At 36.1% G+C, this 25,469-nt stretch overlaps 4 protein-coding genes across 5 annotated transcripts in view; 1 reads left to right on the plus strand and 3 right to left on the minus strand.

Annotated features, from left to right (window-relative positions):
• Window positions 1-88: 88 nt before the first annotated feature.
• On the minus strand, window positions 89-1,992 carry rdh14b (retinol dehydrogenase 14b). The gene is made up of 2 exons (XM_077553199.1): window positions 1,543-1,992; window positions 89-1,144 (listed from the first exon to the last, which is right to left on the minus strand). The coding sequence occupies exons 1-2, from the start codon at window positions 1,894-1,896 to the stop codon at window positions 476-478; spliced, it is 1,023 nt and encodes a 340-aa protein (XP_077409325.1). The 5' UTR covers window positions 1,897-1,992; the 3' UTR covers window positions 89-475.
• Window positions 1,993-2,802: 810 nt separating this feature from the next.
• LOC144039639 (interleukin-6 receptor subunit beta-like) lies at window positions 2,803-12,584 on the plus strand. The gene is made up of 15 exons (XM_077553198.1): window positions 2,803-3,525; window positions 3,840-4,109; window positions 5,351-5,480; window positions 5,547-5,725; window positions 5,806-5,918; window positions 6,476-6,635; window positions 6,713-6,795; window positions 6,874-7,090; window positions 8,380-8,547; window positions 8,699-8,800; window positions 8,869-9,012; window positions 10,005-10,145; window positions 11,038-11,122; window positions 11,257-11,338; window positions 12,001-12,584. The coding sequence occupies exons 1-15, from the start codon at window positions 3,468-3,470 to the stop codon at window positions 12,394-12,396; spliced, it is 2,328 nt and encodes a 775-aa protein (XP_077409324.1). The 5' UTR covers window positions 2,803-3,467; the 3' UTR covers window positions 12,397-12,584.
• A 2,639-nt stretch (window positions 12,585-15,223) lies between these two features.
• LOC144039844 (uncharacterized) lies at window positions 15,224-18,945 on the minus strand. 2 transcript variants are annotated; one of them, XM_077553550.1, is made up of 5 exons: window positions 18,635-18,945; window positions 17,866-17,926; window positions 15,827-15,867; window positions 15,547-15,655; window positions 15,224-15,474 (listed from the first exon to the last, which is right to left on the minus strand). In XM_077553550.1, the coding sequence occupies exons 1-5, from the start codon at window positions 18,689-18,691 to the stop codon at window positions 15,347-15,349; spliced, it is 396 nt and encodes a 131-aa protein (XP_077409676.1). In that variant the 5' UTR covers window positions 18,692-18,945; the 3' UTR covers window positions 15,224-15,346. The 2 variants fall into 2 exon arrangements, 1 of the variants encoding a protein (XP_077409676.1); XR_013289544.1 differs by lacking the exon at window positions 17,866-17,926 and having other exon boundaries at window positions 18,635-18,932.
• A 291-nt stretch (window positions 18,946-19,236) lies between these two features.
• The window catches only part of LOC144039769 (apolipoprotein B-100-like), a 46,336-nt gene continuing 40,103 nt past the window's right edge, over window positions 19,237-25,469 (minus strand). The window contains 3 exon segments of the mRNA XM_077553419.1: window positions 19,237-21,463; window positions 22,930-23,122; window positions 24,817-24,938. Coding sequence (XP_077409545.1) covers window positions 21,332-21,463; window positions 22,930-23,122; window positions 24,817-24,938 — 447 coding nt within the window. The 3' untranslated portion in view covers window positions 19,237-21,331.

The raw sequence follows: 25,469 nt of genomic DNA on the forward strand, positions 1-25,469 counted from the left end.
CCACCCATTTATCTTCCCCTTCCATCCTATTGTTCTGCTTCTGCCTATACAGCACATTGTACACAATGAGGACAAAGTACATACACGGTAACCTTTTTCACCTCTTTATTGTCACACAGCAAGAAACTAAAGTGCTACAGCATGTATGCATTTATCAGATTAATCAATAGGTTGCATTCACCACGTTTCTCGATGCCTCTCACTGGAGGGAAATGTGGCGACTTGGTCAAGTGAGGTTTGTAAATTTCTCTCCATTATGTGTCTGAGGAATCATCAAAAGCTTGAGTAGTTTTACTATATTTTAGTTTTATGTCATGGTTAACTTCTCAAGTGCGAGCTATAATTTGAAACTGTGACCATCGTTAAAATGCCTTACAGAGTCCAATAACTCGTGCAGTTTTCAATACTTTTTGGATATGACTCAGCATTTATCATGGACCCTTAACTTGAATATTTCATTGGCTCAGTACGGTGGTTATTTCACTCTTGTTGAGTCTCCACTAGCTTCATAGGCCACAAAATCCGACGAGTCCTCAAGTCCAACCATCCTCCTGCTCACGTCCCACAGCTTCTTGGCTGCTTGTCCGTCAGTAGCCTTTGCTAGCAGTTCCTCTTCTTCGCAGTTAGCGAAGCACTTCCCCGACACCCCCTCCACCTCCGGCGAGCAAGCCAGATAGAGAGGCGTCTGCGCCCCCTCAAGCGGACTCTTGAAGAAGAGCAGCGACGCCAGGTAGAAGAGCGGCTTGGCCAGGATGGGGATGTGAACATGCCTGCCCAGCCTGGTCCTCACGATGCCGGGCGTGAGCGCGTTGACCGTCACCCTCGAGCCCTCCAGCCGGCGCGCCAGTTCGAGGGTGAATAGCAAGTTGGCTAGCTTACTCTGACTGTAGCAGAACGCCTTGTTGTATTTAGTCTCGCTGTTCAGGTCGTCAAAGTTGATGCGGCCGTATTTGTACAGTTTGGAGGATACCATGACCACGCGGCTGGGGGCGGAGCTCTTGAGGAGGTCAAGCAGCAGGTGGGTGAGCAGGAAGTGACCCAGATGGTTGACGCCGAGTTGCATCTCAAAGCCGTCATCTGTCTTGGAGTAGGGACACTGGTAGACACCCGCGTTGTTGACAAGGACGTCGATCTTGGGTTCCTCCTGATGGCTCAAGGACAAAGAAAGATTGTTAAAATTCGAAAAAACGCTTGGGAAATATAGTTCAGCCCTCAACGCCACTTTTAACCCACCTTTAGCCAGGTTACTCCTGACCAACTTTTACAAACAAATAATGAAAGCAAAAAGCCCTTCTTTTTTTTATACTGAGTTTAGCCAAAGACGCTCGAGATAACATTTATAAAAATAAAAACTCTGGGTATCTCGTGGGAGGGCCTAACATTAGAAGATAGAGGAGAGGGCAAATTCGATTTTGCCAATCTGTTACCTAGCAGGACCATCGACAGTTCACACCAATACCAAGATTCCGGGAAGCAGCTAGACCACTTTTGTCAACTATCATAACAATCTGCCAATGATGATGTAGTTACATTATGTCTCACCTTTTGAATCTCTTGGCAAAAATTACGGACCGATCTGAGCGACGCAAGGTCCAGCTGTTTGATGACCACCTCCCCGAGCTCTGTGCCCGAATGTTCCTGGATCTCCCGGGCCGCCTCGGTGGCGCTCTGCCGGTCTCGGCAAGCCATGATGACCCGGGCCTGGAGCTTCAGCAGCTCTCCGGTTAGGGCCTTTCCGATGCCGCTGTTCGCTCCGGTCACGATGACCGTCTTTCCTCGCATCAGGCCCGTCGGGTAACGGAGCAGCTTAACCGCGTTCTGCCGGGGGAACAAGCGGCGCATGACGAGCAGGACCCCGCCACCCACGACAGCAGCGATGAGGACCGCAGTGGCCATAGAAGCACCAAAAATAGAGCAACGTAATAGCCCGTAAGCGTCGTATAGCTAGCTCGTAGTGTTTTGAAGTTACAAAATTAGACCGGAAGTAGACCAACCAGGAAGTAATTTAACCGGATGTAAACTAACCCAAACGTGAATCCGCTACGTGAAAAAAAAGTCATTTTATATATTTGTATATTTACGTCAGGTAGTAATGTCTATTTACAAAAATAAATGAATAAATTCAGCCTCCGGTGGCACTTGTCATTAGCTTGTTGCTAACTAGCTACGTTTCGTTTTGTTTTTCCAGCAGGGCAGGCATGGCGCGATGCTGCCCCCTACTGACTGCTCAAGATAGCTAGTTGCTTGTCTAACATGCCATCCATCCATTACAATACAGTACAAGTCCTACTATCCAGCAAATCACTAATAATATCCTTACATTCATGCCCAACTTTGTGTTTAAAATGCATTAACAGCCAGACTGAAATCGATACATGATGAGAATGGAGAAATGGAAATGGAAAGTCTATACAGTATTTGTTACATATGGTACTTGTTTGTGCACTCTCTTGCCTGTGTCAATTAAGCAACCTTTGACCTCTGTATGGTAAAAGAATGAGATTTATTTCATTTGAATGTCAAAATAGGTAAAATTTGTACGTCGGGGTTTTCAATGAAGTTTTCAACAGTAAGGGTAATAAAAGTGGCTCCAGTATACGTATATTCTGATAATGGCTTGGTTTCAATAGGCATTTATTATTTTTTTTGTTGTATGATATATTATAAGACAATAAGCTTGTTGCTAACTTGCTACTACTTTTTGTTTACATCAGGAGCAGCTTGATTTGGCACAATGCTGCTCCCAACTGACATCTCAAGGGAAGTGCTAAAGTGAGTATTAAAGCGTCTGTGTAATGTTAATCAAATATTTCAATCAAGTTTTTATTTTTTGTAAGGTGGTGCTTGGTATAAAAGGTTTGCGAACTTCCCAAGGCTAATAACTTCTTAAAGAGCTCAGAGTCATAAATCAGAGATTGGAGGTGTTGGTTAAAGCTGTTGGAGTGGCCAATTGTCAAGAGGACTGAAAGAGCACAGCGCAGAATGCAATGAGGTGTAAAAAAAGAAAAAGAAAAGAGCTTTGATAAGTCATATAGATGCATTTCAACACTTACTATGCATTTACTCAATGCAATCTATTATATATCATCAGATAATAAGGCTTGTGCAGTAATTGCTGATAATATGCTGGTAAGTGTGCAGTTGGTGGCTACTTATTTCCTTGGCACTTTGCTTCTACTGTAATGTATATGACTCATATGCACTAATGCATTTGATGCAAACAATCATTCTAAGGAAGCTTTTCTAATGTTTCTCTGGGAAGAGAGCGAGAGAGCGAGAAAGAACCACTTCCTGTTGCCTTGCCATGTTTCCAGTTGGGTAATAACCTCCTGTTTCTCGAACTGTTTGCTTCATTTCCTCTCTCGGTGGCGGATGGCTGAAATGAGGATATGTGGGAATATGGGTCGCAAAATGAGCACAACTGATCCTTCTCGGCTTTAAATGACGATTTGAATACTTCCTAGAGAATGTATTTTCTGCTCGTACTGCCTCTGATTGTCACTAGTGCTATCTCCGTTGATGAAGGTAAGGGCATCTTTTATTTTGTGAGCTTAAAGCGATAATGAAAGCATTGAAGGCGTTGTTAAAACGTGGAATTCTTTCAACATATACACTTTTTCTTTGTTGCTGTTTTGAATTGTTCGTGCCTCACATGTCTGAGGTTCAGTGTTCGACTCTAGAGCTCTTCAGTGCAGTTTGCATAACAATCCGGCACCCGATTGCTAGCAACCAGCACAATATGAAGTTATGGCATGCATTTGAAAACTTGTTGTTTATGTTCATATTAACAACTTGGACTAACATTCACAACATTCTACCATGTTGACTAACATCCACAGGGCAGAGTAAGAAGCAGTGCGATGTCAGCCCTAAAGATCCATACATCCAAGTGGGATCTGATACTCGGATAGTTTGCGAGAGCTCCTGTGTCCACGGTAAAGTGTACTGGACGCTGGACAGCAAAGTTGTGGACGAAAGCTGGACCAGCGCCATCAATTCCACGCATAACATCCTGTCACTCAGGAACTTCACCTTGCCTAAAGCCACAGTGCAGTGCCACCACAGCCATACCAAGAACATCCTCAGAGGCACCATTGTCAGAACATACTGTAAGATGTTACCAAGATTTTTTTAAACTCTGAATCATCTTCAAGCGTTTCCCCTCCAATCAATCCGGGGTGGGGGGGGGGGGGGGTGGGGGGGGGATCTGGAACAGATTTGTTTGCTGTACATGCAATCAGTCTTGGTCACATTTGAATTTAAATGTGAGCTGTCGAGCAAATCGCGAGCATTACTCATAAGATCTGCAAGTCGTCTGGTATGCAAATTTTCTCCATGATTTTGTCGATATTGAGCACAACAAATTTTAAATGTCAAAAAGGGTTTCATAAAAATTGGTTAGTAAAAATTAACAATATAAATTTAGTTTTAGTCATTTGTTTTTCATTCATCTCATTAAATAATTGGTTGATTGATTTATTATGACTACATAATAAAATTAAAATATTCCAAAAATATTTTTAATATACAGTACAAATATCCTTGAAAATGATGTCACTAAATAATTGGTTAATTAAGAAGATTAATTACATTTCACGTATTTGTTAAGCATTCATCCAATCAAAAAATGTAAAAAAAAATTATTTTTAATATACAGTAAAATATTTGCTTAAAAATTGTTACTAAATAATTAGTTAATCAATTAAGTAGATTAATTACATTTTATTTATTTGTTAAGCATTCATCCAATTAAAAAATATTTAAAAATATTTTTAATATACAGTAAAATATTTGCTTAAAAATTATGTTACTAAATAATTAGTTAATCAATTAAGGAGATTAATTAGATTGTATTCTTTTGTTAAGCATTCATCTCATTAAATAATTGATTGATTGATTGATTCTGAAGTAATAGTCCAATTAAAATATTACAAAAATATTTTTAATATACAGTAAAATATTCACTTAAAAATTATGTTACTAAATAATTGGTTAATTAATTAAGTCGATTCATTAGGTTTTATTCATTTGTTAAGCAATCATCTCATTAAATAATTGATTGATTGATTGATTATGAAGTAATAGTAAAATTAAAATATTACAAAAATATTTTTCATATACAGTCAATTATCTGTTTAAAAATGATGTTACTTATTAATTAATTAACTAAGTAGATTAATTATAAATAATAACATTAAAAACCGTCCCCAATATTTTTGAAGTCAGAGTAAGTCAACTTTAAGGAGCTCAAACTTGGTGTATGTTGAACCTCCTTTCTGGAATACCGCACCCCACTGCCGTGTGTGCAAAGATAATTAATAATTAAATAATTTGTCTTGTTTTGATACAGCAAAACCCACCAATGTCGGCTGCATTTGGCACTATCGAAATGGATCCTCTGTTGGTTTACCCGAGCTTTTCACATGCACTTGGGAGCATCATGTCCACTTCCAGGAAAAAATCAACTACACTGTCCTCGGGTGAGTTGAATATTTTCTTTGCGTGATGAAAAGTCATGTTTTATGATAAACGTGCGTCCCTTTCAGCCGTCCTCAATGGCGCACCCAGTTGGAAATTTGCAGCTCAAAAGAAGCAAAAAGATGCACGTCCAAAGCCTTGTCGGCTAATGTGTCTCTGGGGCGTAACTACAGTGTTAGCGTGAGAGCACAGACCAAACATTGGAAGGTTCACTCCGACCCTTATGAATTTAACACCCGTCATATATGTGAGTCACATGAACGTCATTTAAAAATGCTTCAAAACACACAACTTGGTTTGATGCTCTTTTATGGTTGTGTTTTATAGTGCAAATTGCATGTCCGAAGTTGAATCTCACGGCCTTCTCTGGTTTTCTACTGGCTGAGTGGAACACGTCCACGACCTCAGACAAACACTACTGTCAAGTTAAATTTAACGAGGTACATGTATTGTAGATTCAGCACTTTTACTGATTGATAAAAGAAAATCAGTTAATTTTTTTTTTGGTTTCTTTTCAGAAGGTGATGAGATGTCCAATTCAATGAAATTAAGTTGTTGATTTAACGTTAGAGGCAAGTAGTGCAGCGGATTGTATTGTTATGAAAAAAACCTTTAGTGTGACGTCTAAGTCACTGAGTATATATATATATAAAATATTGAATTTAGAAGCATATATTTCACATTCAACAGTGTAGTTATTCAATTATGAAATGGAGGTATAAAAGTAAATTGTGATTTCCTCCATGTGTATCCATCTGAAAAAATAAAAAATAAAAAAAATAAAAAGAAAACAAGATGGAGGGCTAACGTATGTGCTCAACTAAAATAAATAAATAAATAAATACATACATTTAAATACATTTCCAGCTGTCTGCGCGGACCGTTACCAAATTGTCTGCGAACCTGTACCGGGCCGCAGACCAATGTTTGAGGACCCCATTGGATTTTTTTTAAAATTTAACTTTTTTTTTTTGTAATGTATTTGTCTTTTCGCTAGGAGGTGCTCAATAAGACTTTAGAAACTGGAGAAAATGGAAATATCACTATCCAAAACGTCGAGTCGTGCACTTACTACAAAGTTTCTGTCCGCTGCTCTTGGGAGAAAGCTCCCTGGAGCGAATGGAGCCGAGAGGAAACTGTTTTGAGCCAACTCAATAGTAAGTTTAAAAAAAATAAAAATAATCATTTAATACCGTTTACTTTGTAATCTATGAACATGATTATACTCTGGCAGAGAGTGATGTCAAGCTGCGGCTGTGGAGGAAGGTAACAGAAACAGACAAAAATGGCGGCAGAAAAGTTGACGCCATGTGGACGGTAAGGAAGCTTTTCAGTTGAATGCTTCTGTTCACAAAACATCTCATGGTCGTCCCCTTCGTCACTTCTTCCTCACAGGAGATTCCGCCGGCGTGCCGAGGCACATTTGCATATTTCATCCAACGCTCCGTCTATAAAGGCCACGAGATTCAAGTGGATTATAGTCGTACTTTATGTGGGAATTCCACTTGTACTGTTATTGTGAGTGAAGACGCATACAGTGTAAAGCTCACAGTCTTTCATAACGAGGCTTTGCTGGCAGAGGATTCTGTTTATGTTCCAGCTGTTGGAGAAGGTAAGTTTGAATGGACTTGCTATGCTATGCTAGCCACATAATGAACACTGCTTATTGGTTACTTATTTTATTTTTTTAATACTTAATTGTTCATACAGCTTTAGACGTTTCTGCCTTTCTATCAAATTTCTCACATCTCCTGAGAAAAAAAAAAAAATTCTCACATTTCTGGCAATTTTATGGACATATGGTCATTTTCTGACTCGCTTCTTCATTTTTTGGGCAATTTATGGATATTTTTTTCCTGCCTTTTTTATCTATTAATTTTGTGGCATTTTTGGCAATTTTGTGGACGTTATTGTAAATTTCTGCTTTTCCATTTTTATGTATTTTCAAAAAACATTTTTATCTAACTTTTTGTCAACTTAAAAATGTGGACTGACATTTTTTTAATATTCATTAAAAAAAATAATCATTAATTAATTTACAGAATATTTTATCTAAAAAATGAAAAAAAAATAATTTCTACTAATATATATATATATATATATATATATATATTTAGAGAGTAACAGGAAAGGGACTTCAGAGCCACATGTGGTTCCAGAGCCGCAGGTTGCATAACCCTGATGTAACTCATTTGAAACTTGAAGTTAGCTATTAGCTAGCTGTGCCTGCCAGGGTTGTAATAGCTTCGGATTTTTTAAAAATTATAGTTAATTCTTATTTGATTTTTCCTTTTTTTTTTTTTTTTTATTCAGTTAGTTGTAATTAGTGTTTAGAGTGGGCTTGTAAATTGTATCTTGTAGTTTAGTTTTTATTAGCTTTTGTATTAGTTTTTTGTGTGTTTAGTTTTATATTTAAATACAAACATATGTTTTAATTCCAAAGTAAATACATTTAAAATGAACCCAGAAAGCTCATGTATGATATTAATTGAGAGACATTTTTGCTATAATTATACTGAAATAATTATGGTTAGCCTTTTAAATGTAAAATATGGTTTCAGTTAGTTAGCTTTTTTAACACTTGTTTTGATTTTATTTCTTTCATGAAAATATTTTTAGTTGAAGATGTTTTGTTAGTTTAAATGTGACAGCAGCTGATGTGTAGAGATGGGCTACATGGTGGCGTGGCTGCTGTAGAACGCCCCGTTGTTGTGGCGTGGAAAAGCACCAACGGGATAATTTCCCGCCATTCGGAAGCGGATATATTTTCTTGAGAAAGATGCTAGATGAGATAGCATCCTTTTTTGGGGGGGATCATTCAAATTTGGCTGGGTTGTTAATTTAACAACAGTCAGTTGTATGACTTTGACTTTGATTTAATTGTTCTATTTTTTTTTTTAGCCGGCCTCCCTCAAGTTACAAACGTGCAGACTTCAACACTGAAAGGCGTCATTTACGTCAGCTGGGATGCGCCTTCTCAGCTTGTCAGGGGTTATATGATCGATTGGACCCACGATGGCCATCGATTCCACTGGAAGGAAAGCAATTCTACGAGTACAAAACTGTCAGGTAGGCGAGAAAAGCATCCATGGCCAGACTGTAATTTTGTGGTTAGCCGTTAGTCTTATGTTTCACCATCTGTAATGCATTATCATGAGCAGTGCATTAACAGGAAGTGACATCATTTCTGTTATTGTCAATTTTGAAATCTTCCTTCCAGGTCTTCGGCATAAAAAGCCGTACAACGTGACAGTCACGCCGCTGTTTGATGACAAGACGGGTCTCGGCACGCAGGCGTTACAGATCTGCACAACAGTGGCAGGTTTGAGTATATTGATCAGTAAGTCTGGACAAGTACTTGACGTTTAAGATTGTGTCTGATCCCCACAGCTGCCGCAAATTTCTCCACCGTCAAGGTTGAGGTTAGTGACAAAAGTGCCCTTGTGGGTTGGGATGTGGAGCAGCAGGATATATGTAGCGGGGTTATTATCCGCTACATTGTTTTCTATGGAACCGAGCAAGGACCACAGCTTAGTAAGTTCACTTTAGGCACTTGCTATTAATTGCGAGTTAACTAGTAAAGTCATGCCATTAATTACAATTAAACATTTTAATCGCCTGACACTCCGAATTTTTAATAATCTTTTCTTTTCTTTTTTTAACATCTTATGTAAAAAAATAAAAAAAGATTATTAAAAATTAAGGGCATCAGGCGATATATTTTTTAAATAATTATTATTAATCGCATGACTTCACTAGTTCACTCACAATTAACTCATTCACTGCCATTGACGGCTATAGACGTTTTTCTATTAGTTTAACATATTTTTTCCACTTTTGTTAACAAGAGTGTGAAAACCTAGATTTTTTTATTGTACATTTAGAACAGATATAACATTTGTGATTAATCGTGAGTTAACTAGTGAAGTCATGCGATTAATTACAATTAAAATTTTTAATCGCTTGCCTAATTTTTAATAATCTTTTCTTTCTTTCTTTTATCGCGTCAGGCGATTAAATTATATCTGTTCTAAATGTACAATAAACATTTTTTTTTAGGTTTTCATTAGAGCTGTCAAACGATTAATTTTTTTAAATCAGATTAATTACATCTCAAAATTTGGATTTATCACGATTAATCACTTAATAAAAAAGTCTTTTTTAGCAATACTTTTTTTCCTGCCAATTTTGAAGAGCACCGGTTATGTGTTAATTCTTTCGACTCTTTTTTTTTTATCCTCTGCACACGCCCATTAAAAAAGCGTCAGACGATTACATTTTTTAATTGTAAATCATCACAAAACTTCAATAATTAACTCACAATTAATCACAAATTTTATATCTGTTCTAAATGTTCAATTTTTTTAAAAATTTTTTTTAGGTTTTCATACTCTTATTAACAAAAGTGGAAAACTAATAGAAATAGTTCAAATGAATTTTTGACGTCTATAGCCGTCAATGGCAGTAAATTAGTTAACTTCTTCCAATATATAGAGGTTAATAGTTGTACAATGTGTGGCTTCCAGATATCACCGTTAATGCCACAAAACAGGAGGTTCTTTTGAAGGATCTGATTCCTTACACCCAATACAGCATGTACGTCAAAGCCGTAGCGCTAACTGGCGCTAGTGAAAGCAACGTGAGGCACTTTAACACAAAAAGATTTGGTAAGTAACTTTGTCTTGGTTTCTCACGTTGGCAAGTGATGGGAAACGACTTGACCTCTTGTCTGTTTGTCCCTTTGCTTATTTGGTAAAGACATGGAATCCTCAAGTCTTTAACTGGAATTACTTGCAAATGACTCACCACCATTGAACTTGATTTTAATCTTTTTAAGAGGAGTATATAAATAAACAACGGAAAAGTTGTAGTTCCACAAGTGTGCACACCCTCTTATGAATTACACGCGCCTGTTCAGAATTAACCAATCACATTCAAAATCATGTTAAATGGGATACTTGACTCATTGAGCCATTTTCAGCAGTAAAAAGTTAATATTTTTTTCAGTTTGCTGACCAAACCCAGAAAACAGGTGAGCCATGATTGGTTGTTACCCAGGTGATGTCATCTTTAGTCGATAGCAAGTGGAAAAATAATAATTTTTAAATGTATTAATTGTACATGAAAAATAATGAATTCATACTGGACAAATATATTAACTTTTTACTGCTGAAAATTGCTCAATGAGTCAAGTATCCCTTTAAATAAGAGTCAGCACACACCTGCCACCATTTATTGCCTCTGATTAGCCCTAAATTATGTTCAGCTGTTCAAGTAGGCACAAAATCTTCATTTTGGCTTACCTTTCAGCTTGACTCACAACAGCGTCCTCTGCTGGGCGTGGTGGGTCATTGCAGCACTTCGTATCACGCTTCATAGGTCACGATTTATATTATATTAAAAAGTTAATACATTTGAAAGCAAAATCTCCACTCTTGTTATAAGTACAAAAATACCAACAATTATTGTTTATGTGTGCTAATAGCATGTGCCATTATGGAAGTGATAATAGTGTTTTGTGTTCAAGGCAACGTGACAAATGTGGTCTTCCTTTGATAGATCCGAGATTTGTCACAAAACTTTGCGTCATCGGAACCGTCATTATAATCTTCGTGTTATCTGTGGGGTTATGCTGCACTATACAGTAAGTGTTTTCTATTTCGGATACTTCCCTGCTAGTCCTCTGTTTGCCTTACACATTGAAAACTGCCGCTTTAAAAAAACAAACAAAAAAAAAACTACAGCACTTAATAAGGTGTTTCCCTCTCCGTGTCTTAGGTACAGGAAATTCCTGATGAAGCCTCTTCCGGACCCGGGCCTCAGTTCTGTAGCGTTGTGGCCATCAGGAAGCCATCAAAAGGTGAATTTAGTGGAATAGTATGATTGATATTACAGGTGTCCACAAATTCAATATGATTCATCATTTTAAGCAGTGTATTGTTTTTAACATCGTGACTAGATTTGAGGAAAGGCAAGGAACTAAAAATAATATTTATATATATATATATATATATATATTAGGGGTGTTAAAAATCGATTCGGCGATATTACAGCGCGCAATTCTGGAATCGATTCAATATGCGGCCAAATCGATTTTTAAACATAATTTTTTTAATGCGAATATTCAACAAAATGTCTTACTTAGGGTTAGGATTTACACATTAAACATGGAAGAATGTTATATTAACGGAACATTAAGCCTTAATATTTCAGTGCTGTTCAAACATGAAACAGACTGCAACCTGAATTTTCAGATAAATAAATACATTTTCATACCAATCTTACAGTGTGCAATGTACAAGTTTACTGATTAGTATTTTCTAAATTTGAGTTTTCAAAAAAAATCGCAATAATCAATTTATAGATTCGTATCGGGATTAATCGAATCAAATCGAATCGTGACCTATGAATCGTGATATGAATTGAATAGGTACTAGGCAATTCACACTCCTAATATATATATATATATATATATATATATATATATATATATAAACATGACAACCCTCTGACCCTCCCCAGGGGATGTTCCCTTTCCGGCTTTTCTATCCGGGCTACCCGTCAGAAAGCCTGTGCGCACGCGTGGACATGGAGGAATCCCGGTTAACTTCCACAGCTGATACCAACGGCCCTGCTTTTACCGCAAAGCAACACAACGAGAGAGCGGACGAACACGAAGAGATATTGACTCCTTCCAAGGAATGCACGACGCTGCTCTCTGAGGGCAGCGGTCAATTAAGCCCGTACCGAAGCCAGGGTTCGGTGGAAAGCCCCACCCAAAGTACTGGGAAAGAATTTGAATGTTTGCTTCCAGTCAAACAGCAGCAACTGACAGCATTGCTAGCTATGTATGTTACTGTGGATATGTTTGAGCACGACCAGGGCGATGACATCACTATGACATCATCTGCATCATAATGTAATGTGCATGTTGAAATGCATCCCAAATTGATACAAATGTTGTTGTGCAGTAATAACGGCGCAGAATATTTTATGCATGAACTGATTAAAGTGTTGAGAAACTATTAAAACGCCAGGTAACAGTGTGTGGTCTAACTTTATATATGTAAATAAATGTATATTTTCCCGAAGTACACTGCAAGGTGTCACATTCACTTGTGAATTATCACACTCACCGATTTGGGGAATAATAATAATTAAAAAAAAATCATGAGATGAACTGAACTGTATATTTTATTACTTAAAACACTGGTTCTCTAACTTTTTACACTAAGTACCACCCAGATGCAGATGCAAGCACAGGTAGTTGTACCTGCTTTGTGCCTGACGCACCCAACGGTGACATTGTACAGGTCACATATCGCGCCTTGACAACTACCCTTCCCTAACAGAATGTATTTGTGTCGCCTACCGATGACGTCACGCTACAGGATTGGCTGGAGATGATCCGTTTACAATTGTTAAATAAAGTTATTGGGAGGGAAATTTGGTTGTCTAAACATTGGATATAAAATATAAAAGATGTCATTTAAATAACAAATGTATGGTAGGATATTTTAAGATTTAGGAAATAACAAAATAGATTGAAGCGTTCACTTCGGTTTGGTTTCTTTTTTAGCAGTTCACAAATCACAATACATCACAAAAATAGTCTTAATGGTAATAGGAGCACATAAGCAATAGCAATCTAAATTGACCATATTTGTCAAATTGTCACATATCAAGAAATTAATTTGTGTATTTATCATTTATCCAATCTATGTTATTATTGATTCAATATATATTGCCTTTATATTAGGTTTGTTTACGTTTTTACCATTTCAGTCCGTACATTTTGTTATTTAAATTACATCTTTAATATTTTCTTTCCGATGTTTGACGTCAACTGGATAACCTCCAGCCAATCCTGTAGCGTGACTGTTACGTTAGGCGACCCCGATACGATCTGGCAGCCCGATCACATCTGGTACCGACACCGGAACATCTCTATGTGGATGGTGGAGGGAGCAGCGATAAGAACGTCTCACTACCGCCCCCTGCAGCCTGCTTCTGAGCCCAAATATTTAGTACACTTTGATGATCATTGTAAGACTTATTTTTTTAAACAAATGATGTATAGTAAGACTTTTTTTTTATGACATGAAGTATAGTAAGATTTTTTTTCATTATTTAAAAAACATTTAAACGTTTTAAAAAACAATTTGATATGGTTGTTTAAAAAAAAAAACGCTTTACTATACATGGTCGTATTCATTTTTATTATTTAAAGGCCTTACTATATAAACGCGGTCGTTGGAAAAAAAAAACCGCCCTAATATACATGGTTGTTAAAAAAACAAAAAAACATCTTACTATACATGGTCATAATTATTTATTTTTTTAAAGGCCTTACTGGTCGTTTAAAAAAAAACGCCTTACTATAATGGCCGTTTGAAAAAAGCATGAAAAAAGTTGCTTAATAGTACAATATAAAAGAATCAAAATGCTGTTTTTTCCCTTTCATTCCTTTTTATTTGTTCATGGTAAATCAAGTGTATACAATTATGCCACAACTATATTAATGAGTCTAAAACACTCCATGACAAACGTGAACAGTGTCTTCCGTATTCACAGTTCAACATTCTCAAATTCATCCAATTAAAAACATTTGTTATTTTGTTCTCAGTCAAAGCTACCGCTTATGTAAAAATACTTTGATGCCATCTTCTGGCCAAAGCAACTATGTCAAACGGAGTGGAAAAAAATGTTTTACCGCCATCCTGTGGCTACTATAAGCAATTACAACCCTTTTTGGACTTTGGCTATTCGTGATTCAGCACCGAGTCACAATTCGAAAACTGTAGCCTATATTGTTTTCACAAAGCATACACATTCATAACAAAGTCACACAGACATGACAACATGGAAAGTGACAACACCCATGTGACCACATTCCAGCAACATTGTATTTTGTGACTCATCTATGGCTAAAAATAAAAAAATCTACGCCAGTCCGATCAGACCACACACATGAGGTATACTTCATCACTTTCCAAGGAGTGACAAATTAGTGCAATATTGTCATAAAATTTTAGTACTGCTGTTGTAAAAAAACAACGAAAAAAATATACACAAAATAGAAAGAAAAAAAAGGGGGTGGGGGGTTAACAGTCTCTTAACTCACTCACTGCCATTGACAGCTATAGACGTCAAAAAATCATGTGAAATATTTCTATTAGTTTAGTTTTTCAATTTTTGTCAAAAAGAGTATGAAAACCTAGAATTTCTTTTGTACATTCAGAACAGATGTAAAATTTGTGATTAATCGTGAGTTAACTAGTGAAGTCATGTGAATAATTATTATTAGAAATTTTAATCGCCTGATGCCCCTAATTTTTTTAAATAATCTTTTATTTTTTTCTTAATAATCTTTAAAAAAAAATATTATCAAAAATTAGGGGCGTCAGGCGAGTACGATTTTTTATCATAATTAATTAAGTTAACTCACTATTAATCACAATTGTTATATCTGTTAGAATACAATATTGAAAAAAACACTAAGTTTTCATACTCTTGTTAACAAAAGTGGGAGAAAAAATGTTAAACTAATAGAAATAGTTAAAATGGAATTTTGGCTACATTAAATACAGTAAGTACTAAAAAAAAAAGTTGTTTTTTGTTTGTTTTTTAAGGTGCACTGGTCAATCGTGGCACCAAAAAAAAGTGCCATTGAAAATGTAACATTGATCAACAACATTAACTATAAACAGACATACAAAACATATGCATAATACCTTTCAGCAAAGCTCATAAAAATACAAAATAAAAACAAAAGCATGTAACTTTCCTCAATTCTACAATTGTTTGCACGAAAGGATAATGACATTACTTGATAATAAATTGAGATGAACTTAATAAAATAACTGGATTAACAATGGGAAGTGGTCTGGTGGCCTGCGGCGGATCTCCCATCGCCGCATTTCTGCCATTTGAAAATTAAGGTAGCTGCCAGTGCGCAGGCAACTACCGCGCCCAAAACTGCCCCTGCAATAACGGCTGTGCATCAAAGATAACATTTTAATATCCGTTTCTTCATGGAGCAAAAATAACAAACACAGTTCATAGTACCTGCAAAAATGTCCTTATTCGCCAGGACGCTCTTGTGTTTCCCTATTGTGATCATCTCTGTTTCTTGGGCAAGCTCTTTTAACTGATTGGAGTCAAGTTTGGAACCATCCTAAAAGGCAAACGAAATATTACGCTTTCAGTAATGAGCTCGGTCACTCAATAAATGACATTTGTAAGTCAAGGTACGACTGTATCATAACACCATGATGAAAAAGCTCAACTGGTAGCATGTGAGCCTAAACCTGTTTTAATTTTTTTTTTTTAAAGACATGAGTCATACTTCTTTGGGTTGGGTTTCCAACACTCCATCCATTGTGTCACCTGGTAGAAAAAGGTGGACATAGAATTAGCATAACAGGTAATAAATCAATGTATTTGAACATTAGGGTAATATAAATTCCTTTCATTTTTTAACTCATTTACTGCCATTGACGGCTTTCGACGTTCAAATTTAATTTGAACTATTTCTATTAGTTTTACATTTGTTTCCCCACTTTTGTTAACAAGAGTGTGAAAACCTAGATTTTTTTTATTGTACATTTAGAACATATATAAAATTTGCGATTAATCGTGAGTTAACTAGAGAAGTCATGCAACTAATTACAAATAAAAATTTGAATCGCCTAACGCCCCTAATTTTTAATAATCTTTTCTCTTTTTTACTCGCGTCAGGCGATTAAATTTTTAAATTGTAATTAATCACGACTTCAATAATTAACTCACGATTAATCAAAAAAATTACATCTGTTCTAAATGTACAATAAACATTTTTTTTTAGGTTTTCATTAGAGCTGTCAAATGTTTTTTTTTTTTAAATCAGATTAATCACATCATAGAATTTGGATTTATCACGATTAATCACTTAACTCATTCACTGCCATTGACGGCTATAGACGTCAAAAAATTATTTTAACTATTGTCATAAGTAAAACATTTTTTCCCACTTTTGTTAAGAGTTTGAAAACCTAGATTTTTTTATTGTATTAGAACAGATATAAAATTTGCGATTAATCGTGAGTTAACTAGAGAAGTCATGCGACTAATTACAATTAAAAATTTTAATCACCTGACGCCCCTAATTTTTAATAATCTTTTCTCTTTTTTAGTCGCGTCAGGCGATTAAATTTTTTAATTGTAATTAATCACGACTTCAATAATTAACTCACGATTAATCAAAAAAATTACATCTGTTCTAAATGTACAATAAACATTTTTTTTAGGTTTTCATTAGAGCTGTCAAATGATTTTTTTTAAAAATCAGATTAATCACATTATAGAATTTGGATTTATCACGATTAATCACTTAACTCATTCACTGCCATTGACGGCTATAGACGTCAAAAAATTATTTTAACTATTTTCATAAGTAAAACATTTTTTCCCACTTTTGTTAAGAGTTTGAAAACCTAGATTTTTTTATTGTATTAGAACAGATATAAAAATTGGGATTAATCGTGAGTCATGCGATTAATTACGATTTACACATTTTTTAAAATATTTTTTTCTTTAAAAAAAAAAAGATTATTATTTTTTTCCCCGTAAATTAGGGGCATCAGGCGATTAAAATTTATAATTGGAATTAATTGCATGACTTCACTAGTTAAGTCATGATTAATCACAAATTTTACATCTGTTCTAACTGTACAAAAAAAAGTTTTTTTTCTAGGTTTCCATACTCTTGTTAATAAAAATTGAAAAAAAAAGTTAAATAGAAAAAGTTCAAATGAATTTTTGACTTCTATAGCCGTCAATGGCAGCGAATGAGTCAATAAAAAAGGCTTTTTTATCAATATTTTTTTCCCCCGCCAAATCTGAAGAGCACCGGTTATGTGTTAATTCTTTTTTTTTTCTTTTTCTGGTTATGTGCTAATTCTTTCGACGCTCCACTGCACACGCTCATCCTCCTCTTTTTCTAATCCAAAAATTACTTGCATAATTTAAAATGGGGAAAAAATGACCCCAATAGTTTGACATGAACAAATATTCAAAATGTCATACGCAAAGATTTATTAAATACTTTACTTCAATGCATGTAATTATGTTTATTGCTCAAACAACCTGTGCTACCTTAAACGTAGTCATCCGCTGTCATGCTAAAGGATAATCTATGGTCAAAATTAATAGTGCGATTAATAAACAAAATGTACAATCCCAACAAATTAAGAATATTATATAAAAATACAATCATTACCTTGAGTTTTCATACAAAAAGTTTTTAAAAATTATTTAATGCACCTTTCTAATCAGAAGAGAAAAAATAATTAGCATGTTACTAGTAGGATTATAATAGTGACATGAGATAATGGAGACCAAAATTACCATCATCGGTATTGTCCTGGTTATAACCTGATCCAACGAGGTCTTCAGTAGCATCACAGTACTAATGCAATTAAGGGAACAACGGTCAAAAAACGAATACATCTGAAGATAATTCAACATTCCATTAGCGCGATATAGAAATGAATCATATCTAGGTAGCAGGGGCAGCCCCTATCAGAACCGTCAATGTTTCCTTTGGGGTTATTTTAAAAATATCCTGTTTTGGAACAAATGGGACATACAAAAGAACACAATTGCAAAATCTACACAATTATCGGTAGGCCGTGGCGGAGATTCGAACCCCCAACTTTCGAATTGTGATGCAAACGCCCTAAAAAAATTTTTTTTTAAAAAGCACCGTGTTGTAGAGAAATTCTACTTCCTTCTAAAAATTCATGCAGAAGGAGGAGTCCACATCAGTCATCAGACTTAGTCCAACCACACACAAAAAGAAGAAATGATACACGAAGTACCACAGTAAACAAGATTTGTATTAAATATTTTTAGGATAATAACGCTCAGTTTTGATTGACATCTAAATATTTAGCAACTCTTTTGATTGCATTTCGCTAGACGAGAAAATATTACAAACGATAGAGGCTATAATGTAGTAGAGCTCCACAGCACTATAAACTACAAACAAAAGAATACGACATATTCCGTTAAATTAATATCACACTAGTGTGGTCAGTAATACTGATTTATGAAAAAGAAACGAATCTGCGAGTACGGAAAAAAGGTGTGTGAGTCAAGCGGAAATTCGGCTTACCGATTTATCCACTGTGAATATCGAAAAAAGAAATAACGTCGTTAGCGTTTTCCTCATGTCTTCTGCGCGTAGCACAAATATTGCTGTTTTCTATGCCTCCTCTGCCGTTTTCATGTCGACTGCTCGGATCGCTTCTTTCGCCCTACCAACAAACAACAACACGTGACCACACATGCGCCAAAACCAAAATGAAACCGCGACACAAAAACTCATTCGCTTCATCAGTAACTACTTATTTGGCTTGAGGAAGAAAAAGTGTATTTTTGTAAATTAGTAAAAACACTAAATTAAGAACTGTACCACATGGACAGCACAAAGCTGTACACAATGCTTTTTTTTTTTTAAGGCCGCGAGTCGATTTACGGCAGTTTCGACAGTTTCACGGCTGTGGAAAAAAAACCCGAATTACTTATCCCTAATGCATCGTCGTACTAATGAAACTATTCGATACTATACACTTAATTTCTCTTAATAGAATAACCATACATGGTTGTGTGTCCAAATTCAGCCTGAAAAGGTTCCAGTTCACCTGTTAAACTGATAAGTGCTATTAAAAACGTATTCGAGTCTAAGAACCAAAGACAACAATGACAAAAAGCAGGTCAAATGTTAGAAGAACAGTTTAATCATACATAGTCACAATTCTGCCTCCAAAAAATGAGTTGGTTTTCTTCATCTAACAGCTGGAAATGTACATAAGGCCACCTGAAAATGTACATGACTTTGACAGTGTGACAAAACTCATATGTTCATATTTATATAATTGACAATATTTTACAATGCTTTTTTGCTTACAAGGTAGTTAGCCGTTCCAAAATACAGCCTTTTTCTGTACAAAAATATTTGTCATATCCTGTGAGGTCAGCAGACAACTAAAAAGGCAGCCTCTGATTTTGAGGATTTTTTGTTTTTAAAATCCGTTTCTTTGAAAAGTGTCACACATCAGAAAGACTATCAACAGTGGATGTTACAGCAGCTCCAGTACAAATAGAGGCTGGCCTTTTCCCATAGGAGATCAAAAACAAAAATGACACGCCAAATTGTGAAGCTTTAAAAATTACGTTTTTTTCCTTTAAAATAACACTCAAATAAAACTGTATACAGAATATTCAAAAAGGGGAAAGGAGTGATGAATATACACAAGTCAAAATGCACACTTTTTGCCTTTTTCTCCCCACTAAAATGTAGAAGACATCCCATTTACAGCATAAACAGTTACAAATGTACAACTGTACAGAGGGAATAAAAGCATCACTACAAGTTTGCAAGGCCTGTCAAACACCACTAAACATGTTTTTTTTTTCTCTCTCACTTGAGCTAATAATAATAATAATGATAATAATCTTACAATTACCAACTGCACATATACTACATATATTCTACAATTCAAAAAAGCCATCACTACAAGAATTACAGGACAGTTGTATAGGTTTTCGATGGCCCCACCGGCATCCAATCAAAAGAGTTGGAAAAATACAAACATCGGAGCATTAAAAATCTGATTTAAAAATCCCTTCTTCCAAGTCCCGGTAATAATTCCATCTCATGTACAACGCTGGGATAAAAGCTCCCCTTTACAATTTTGACTATTCTTAGGTGGTGGGGTGGGGGAGTCGAGGGGGATGTTAGTCCATCACAGCGACCCGAAAGCAACAATTAAGAATCACACCAAAAGATGCTGCACTAAACTACTTTTTTTTTTTTTTTAAGCAAGAGATGATTATTTAGTACATAAAGTTAGCTCAGAGCAGTGTTCATTTTCTACTTAAAAAACACTTTAAAAAAAAAAAAGGTTAAGAGGGGGCACAACAACAAAATTCAGCATGCCGCCAACGTCTCTCAACACATCATGAAATCTTGCCAAGCCCCCTTCTTATAACTTAATAACTTCTCTTGTTAGTACCGGTTATGTCACGTGACTAATGGAGCCTCTTTGGGCTCAGCCAAGTCTCTCTTTGGGTACCAAAACAACTCGGGACGTCCCCGGCCGCTGACCGACACTTAAAAATGGCTCTTGCTGGCGGAAAATCGGGGGCGGACATGTTGGAAGAAACCAGAGCGAGGGGGAAAAGACCCCGTTTAAAAAAAAAATACTACCGTTGATTTGTTCCCTCAATTCAAGCGGGCAAAAAAGAGGTCTTCGTCAAAAACACCTGTGGCACCTCAGTCATAGCACCGACCTGCTATGCTGTTGGAAATCAGCTGCTTTGGCTATCGTTTCAACTCAACATGGGGGGGGTGGGGGTCCTCTATGAATATTCCATTTCCTGGATTTAGACACGTGGGGTTTAACAAGCAAATGGAATTTTGTCACTCAGTTTGATCTTTTAATAGGTCACTTGCTGGTGTGAATTGTACGAAGTTTCAGCAAATGTGTTTTTTTTTTCTACAAAGAATTTACAAGGTAAAAAAAAACAAAAAAAAAAACTAAAATGTACAATATGAAAACTAGTCAAATACATCAGTTACATAATTAACAATGGCCTTGTGCTTTACACAACAAAACAAGCCTGCTGCGGGCAAGGGGGGAGGGGCCAGTCGGGACCTCGCCACTTGTCGCAGCGTTTTAGGGTGAAATTGATTTTTTTTCCTCTTCCTTTTGGTAATTGCCCCCAAAAAACAAGGAAGGCGTCAAGAAAAGATCTTAATATGCTGAAAGCCTTCGCCTCTTTTTTTATTTTTTTATGCCATCTTTGCCTACATGAGGCCGTTTGTGGGGCCACCGATGGGACCCAACTCCGATCCGCTCTTCATGTAATACTTTTCCAGCTTGGCCAGAATGTGTTTCCCGTAAGTGTACTTGCGCAAGGTGGCAATGTGAGGCCGGATCTAGGAAGGAAGTGGGGGAGAAAAAAGGTCAACAAGTCGACAATTTATTATTTTTCAAAATCATTCAGCCCGAACGGATACCATGAAAACAACTTTGGATTCAGGGTCAAATTTCAATGAACAACAAGAGCAGACACAAAAGATGAACAATCCAAAGTGGAAATTGTCACAAGAGAACTAAATATCCAAATATGGCTATAATGAGGTTTTGTAGTAATTGTGCAATTATATGACCATTGTTCAACCATCCTTTATGACAAAGGTTCTCCAGGTTTTTGGGTCCCAGGACCCCCCCTTTCGATTTTGGCTTCTCTCGATCATTACAAACGTAATGATCCAAGAAAAAACAATGTGCAGAACGCTGCGGCATGTTTGCAAGTTCCCTACATTGTGAAAAGACCCTGAATGCACCATGTAGCGGTTAGCTAGCCCGGAGCGAATTTGTGCGACGCCGCTGTCCCTAAGTGTCCTTTAAGCTGTTTAATGACACTCCAGTTGGAGTTAACTGTAAAACTAAACACACGATATGGAGAATTACATACAAGACATGCTTCATTTTTAATGTATTGTGCTAATGCTAATGCAAGTGAATGGAGGATCCCATTCAAATGCTAACAGGAAGTTAGCATCAACTTCGGGAGTAACAGCCCTTCAAATAATGAATATTCACTCACAAATGCCGTGTAAATACACACCCACAGGTAAGATAACACTACTCAAAGGCACATATTTTTCCCAATTTGTGAAAAATGAGTTATTTTAATAGAATTCAATCGCAACTTTCTTCTGTTCTCATTGTAAGCGTGTGCATTACATGGATGCACGGCACCACACCGCCCCTAAGAGGCCAAAATGTGCAGGAACACCCAGTATTTGTATTGCAATTACTGTGTGCTAAGTAAACATAATTTTTATTTTAAATTTAAAGATTTACAGAATTTTCTTTTCCTCAAAATTCAAGGATACGAATAGTCATACCAGCACACATTTCCACATGACATAGCACAAAATACAGTCCTCAGACTGTGAAAATAACATAAGGTAAAATAAATATGATAGAGGGTAAAAATGAAGAATGAAAATGCAAGATGCTTAAATTGAATATATTTATAAGGTTGTGTTATACTTGATAAAAAGAACAGTGTTCATGAATAAAGTGTTCAACGTGACTGAATGAATAGTTTTGAGTAGTTGCGTTTTAGCAGTTGAAAATAAATGTTTTTAAAATCAATGAATAATTGTTTTATTAATTGTGATTTCAATCTCAATCAAAAATAATTGTGATTATTATCAACACCCCCCCATAATCGCCCAGCTCAATATGAAAAAAGTGGCCTGATGGAAGGTCATCACAGAGAATTGCTAATAATTGTTCATACGGAAGGATCTTTCAAACTGAACAAAAACGCCAAACTTAATTTGTCTCCAATCAAACTGGCACTTTGGCCTTCGGGCAGCACACCCACCTTATGCATGATGATTTTGCGCTGAGCGGGTTCGGCCATGTCGATCATTCTTTGGACAACGTAGTTGGCGTACTGGTCCTTCATCATGGTGTACAGGGCGCTGTGGGGGCCGTCCTTCTGGCAGCACACCTCGTCTATCAGCAGAGCTCTCTCGGCGCGCGAGGAGTGGATCACGCACTTCTCCACCACGTTGCTGATGGACAAAAGACACGGCGACGACGTCGACACTTTTGACAACAAGCCACGCCCAAGAATTTGGACAAAGCGCAAATACTCCAAAGGCTGGCAAAGCAAAAGCTTGCCACGGATTTGTGAACTAACTCACCATCTGTGTTTAATTTTCAGCAGAATGTGGACAGAGGAGAGGAAACAAAAACTAACAATTTTGTTAACTAAATAAAATAAAAATGTTTAAAAAAATAAAATAAAATTAAGAGAAATTACAAAACTAACTACAATTATAGCAAAAATTTCCCTTTTTTGTCTTTGGTAGCGTTATTAATGTATGAGCCTTTGGGAATGATTTTAGACGTCATTTTAAGTATATTTATTTCAATATTAACCTGAATAAGGACGTTTGAAAGTGTGTCACACAGAAGTAACGTCATCTAGCAGCAGCCCGCTAGGTAATTTTTTTTACTTTTTTCGTTTTACCATGGTGTTAATTTAATATTGCGCACAAGTAATAGACTTAAAAAAGAAAAAGAAAACTAATACTGAAACTAACTAAAATTAAGCATTTTTTTTAATAACTAAAACTAAAAAAAGAACCACCCTGAAAACTAACAATTTAAAAAACAAACCTTAAAACAAAATAAAAAAAACAACGAAAATGAAAATTCCCAAACTATAAAAACCCCGAAGGAAATACAAGGTGTCCCAAAACATTGGCATCATTTGATAGTCAAATAAAGTTCTTCTCAATATTTTTTGTTAGGCTCCCTCAAGAAGTAAAAAAAACATTTTGAATCCAATTACTGGAGATAGACCGATATGTTTTTTTCAGGGCAGATACCGATGCCGATTATTAGTAATCAAGGAGGCTGATAACCGATATTTGAACCCGCTAATTCATTTTAAGTAAAAAAAAAATAAAAAAAAAGGGGGGTCATTAAAATTTTTTAATACAAATGCCCATCTTGACTTTGTTGTAATGTCTTAAAGCATTAATGCTTATTGAACAATTTTTCAGAATTTTCAAAATGTACTTTTTTTTTCTCTATTTTAAATTCAAAATGATGAAATCTTAAAACGTTCACATTTCTCTGTTTTAATGTTCAACAAAAACAAAAAGGTCCAAAGGGTCAGCAGCATTGCTTAGAAAATTAACAGAAAATTTTAATGAATAGAATGTTGAGATTAAAATGCTTTTAGCTTGACTTTTTATCAACCGTCAGATTATTATTAAAAAAAAAAAAGAGCAATATTTGTCGAAATGCTCAGTATAATTATTATTATTATTATTTTTAAATCAACATTTTTTTGACCGCCAAATTTAAAGAGCACCTATCATGTGCTAATTCTTTCAACATTTAATGTAATGAGGACGTCTTCAACATTTTTTCAGTTAATGACTTAGACAATTTTAAATGGGGGGGCACCCCAATATTTTGACATGAACGAATATACTGAATGTCATACACAAACATTTATTAAATGCTTTACTTTGATGCATGTAGTCATGTTTATTGCTCCAACGCAACCTGTGCTACCTTTTAACGTAGCCATCCGCGGTCACGCGAAAGGATCATCTGCAGTCAAAATTAATAGTGTGATGAATTAATTAGTTAGTTAATGCTTTAACTTTGACAACTTTTTTTTTTTTAAAATAGAGAATATTTTCCTTTCCATCACTCATTTTTAAGAGTAGTAGTGATAGCCACTTACCTCGCAAATTTATGCTGGCTCAGTAGAAGGACTTTCCCACGCACTTCTGCAACGATCTTGCTCTTATCTTCCGGTCTGCCGTGCTCCAAAACGTGCTGGATGACGTAGTTACCATATTGATCCTGCAGCGGAAGGCAACGGATGCGCAAGAATCAACCGTTGGTACTAATTCATTCCGAAGCAGCCACGTGAGACTCGTTCATCTAACGCTCGTGCACTATATTAAAAGGTCGGCAAAGAGGTGATCATGCAATGGTCGCGGCGGAAGAGAAATGAGGCCGAGTTGACTATGATGTCATCACTGCGGAAGGTCAGACAAAACAGATGCTGCTGGTTTGAAAAAGGACGGCGCCGGCAGCATCTTTGCCCCTTCGGAAATGGGTGACAGACAGTTATGGGATGTGAGCGGGAAGGAGACAACACCACTCTAAAAAAAAAAAAAAAAGTAGTAAATTAGATGAGCGGACGCTGTGATTGGCCCAATCGTTCACATTTGCTCTCAAATGCATTTCCTGACAAGTCTGTTCCACAAACAAGCTCAGGATCTTTGAGTTCTGGGTAACAGGAGTTCTTGCTTGTAAAAAAAAAAAAAAAGTTCTGCAGGGAATTTAGAATTTGTGTTTCCACAGCGTCTTAAGAGTTCTCGGTAATTA

This window comes from Vanacampus margaritifer, chromosome 19, assembly GCF_051991255.1.
Source record: "Vanacampus margaritifer isolate UIUO_Vmar chromosome 19, RoL_Vmar_1.0, whole genome shotgun sequence".
In the NCBI taxonomy this organism is placed as follows: Eukaryota; Metazoa; Chordata; class Actinopteri; order Syngnathiformes; family Syngnathidae; genus Vanacampus; species Vanacampus margaritifer.

Excerpts from the sequence above, each read along its gene's own strand:
- rdh14b (XM_077553199.1), bottom strand. The coding sequence starts at position 1,896 with ATGGCCACTGCGGTCCTCATCGCTGCTGTCGTGGGTGGCGGGGTCCTG. Across the intron at positions 1,145-1,542 it reads TTTGCCAAGAGATTCAAAAG|GAGGAACCCAAGATCGACGT; the intron begins GTGAGACATAAT and ends TTGAGCCATCAG.
- LOC144039639 (XM_077553198.1), top strand. The coding sequence starts at position 3,468 with ATGTATTTTCTGCTCGTACTGCCTCTGATTGTCACTAGTGCTATCTCC. Across the intron at positions 9,013-10,004 it reads CGAGCAAGGACCACAGCTTA|ATATCACCGTTAATGCCACA; the intron begins GTAAGTTCACTT and ends TGTGGCTTCCAG. Across the intron at positions 11,339-12,000 it reads CATCAGGAAGCCATCAAAAG|GGGATGTTCCCTTTCCGGCT; the intron begins GTGAATTTAGTG and ends GACCCTCCCCAG.
- LOC144039844 (XM_077553550.1), bottom strand. The coding sequence starts at position 18,691 with ATGAGGAAAACGCTAACGACGTTATTTCTTTTTTCGATATTCACAGTG. Across the intron at positions 17,927-18,634 it reads TATTCACAGTGGATAAATCG|TACTGTGATGCTACTGAAGA; the intron begins GTAAGCCGAATT and ends TAATTGCATTAG. Across the intron at positions 15,475-15,546 it reads GAATAAGGACATTTTTGCAG|CCGTTATTGCAGGGGCAGTT; the intron begins GTACTATGAACT and ends TTTGATGCACAG.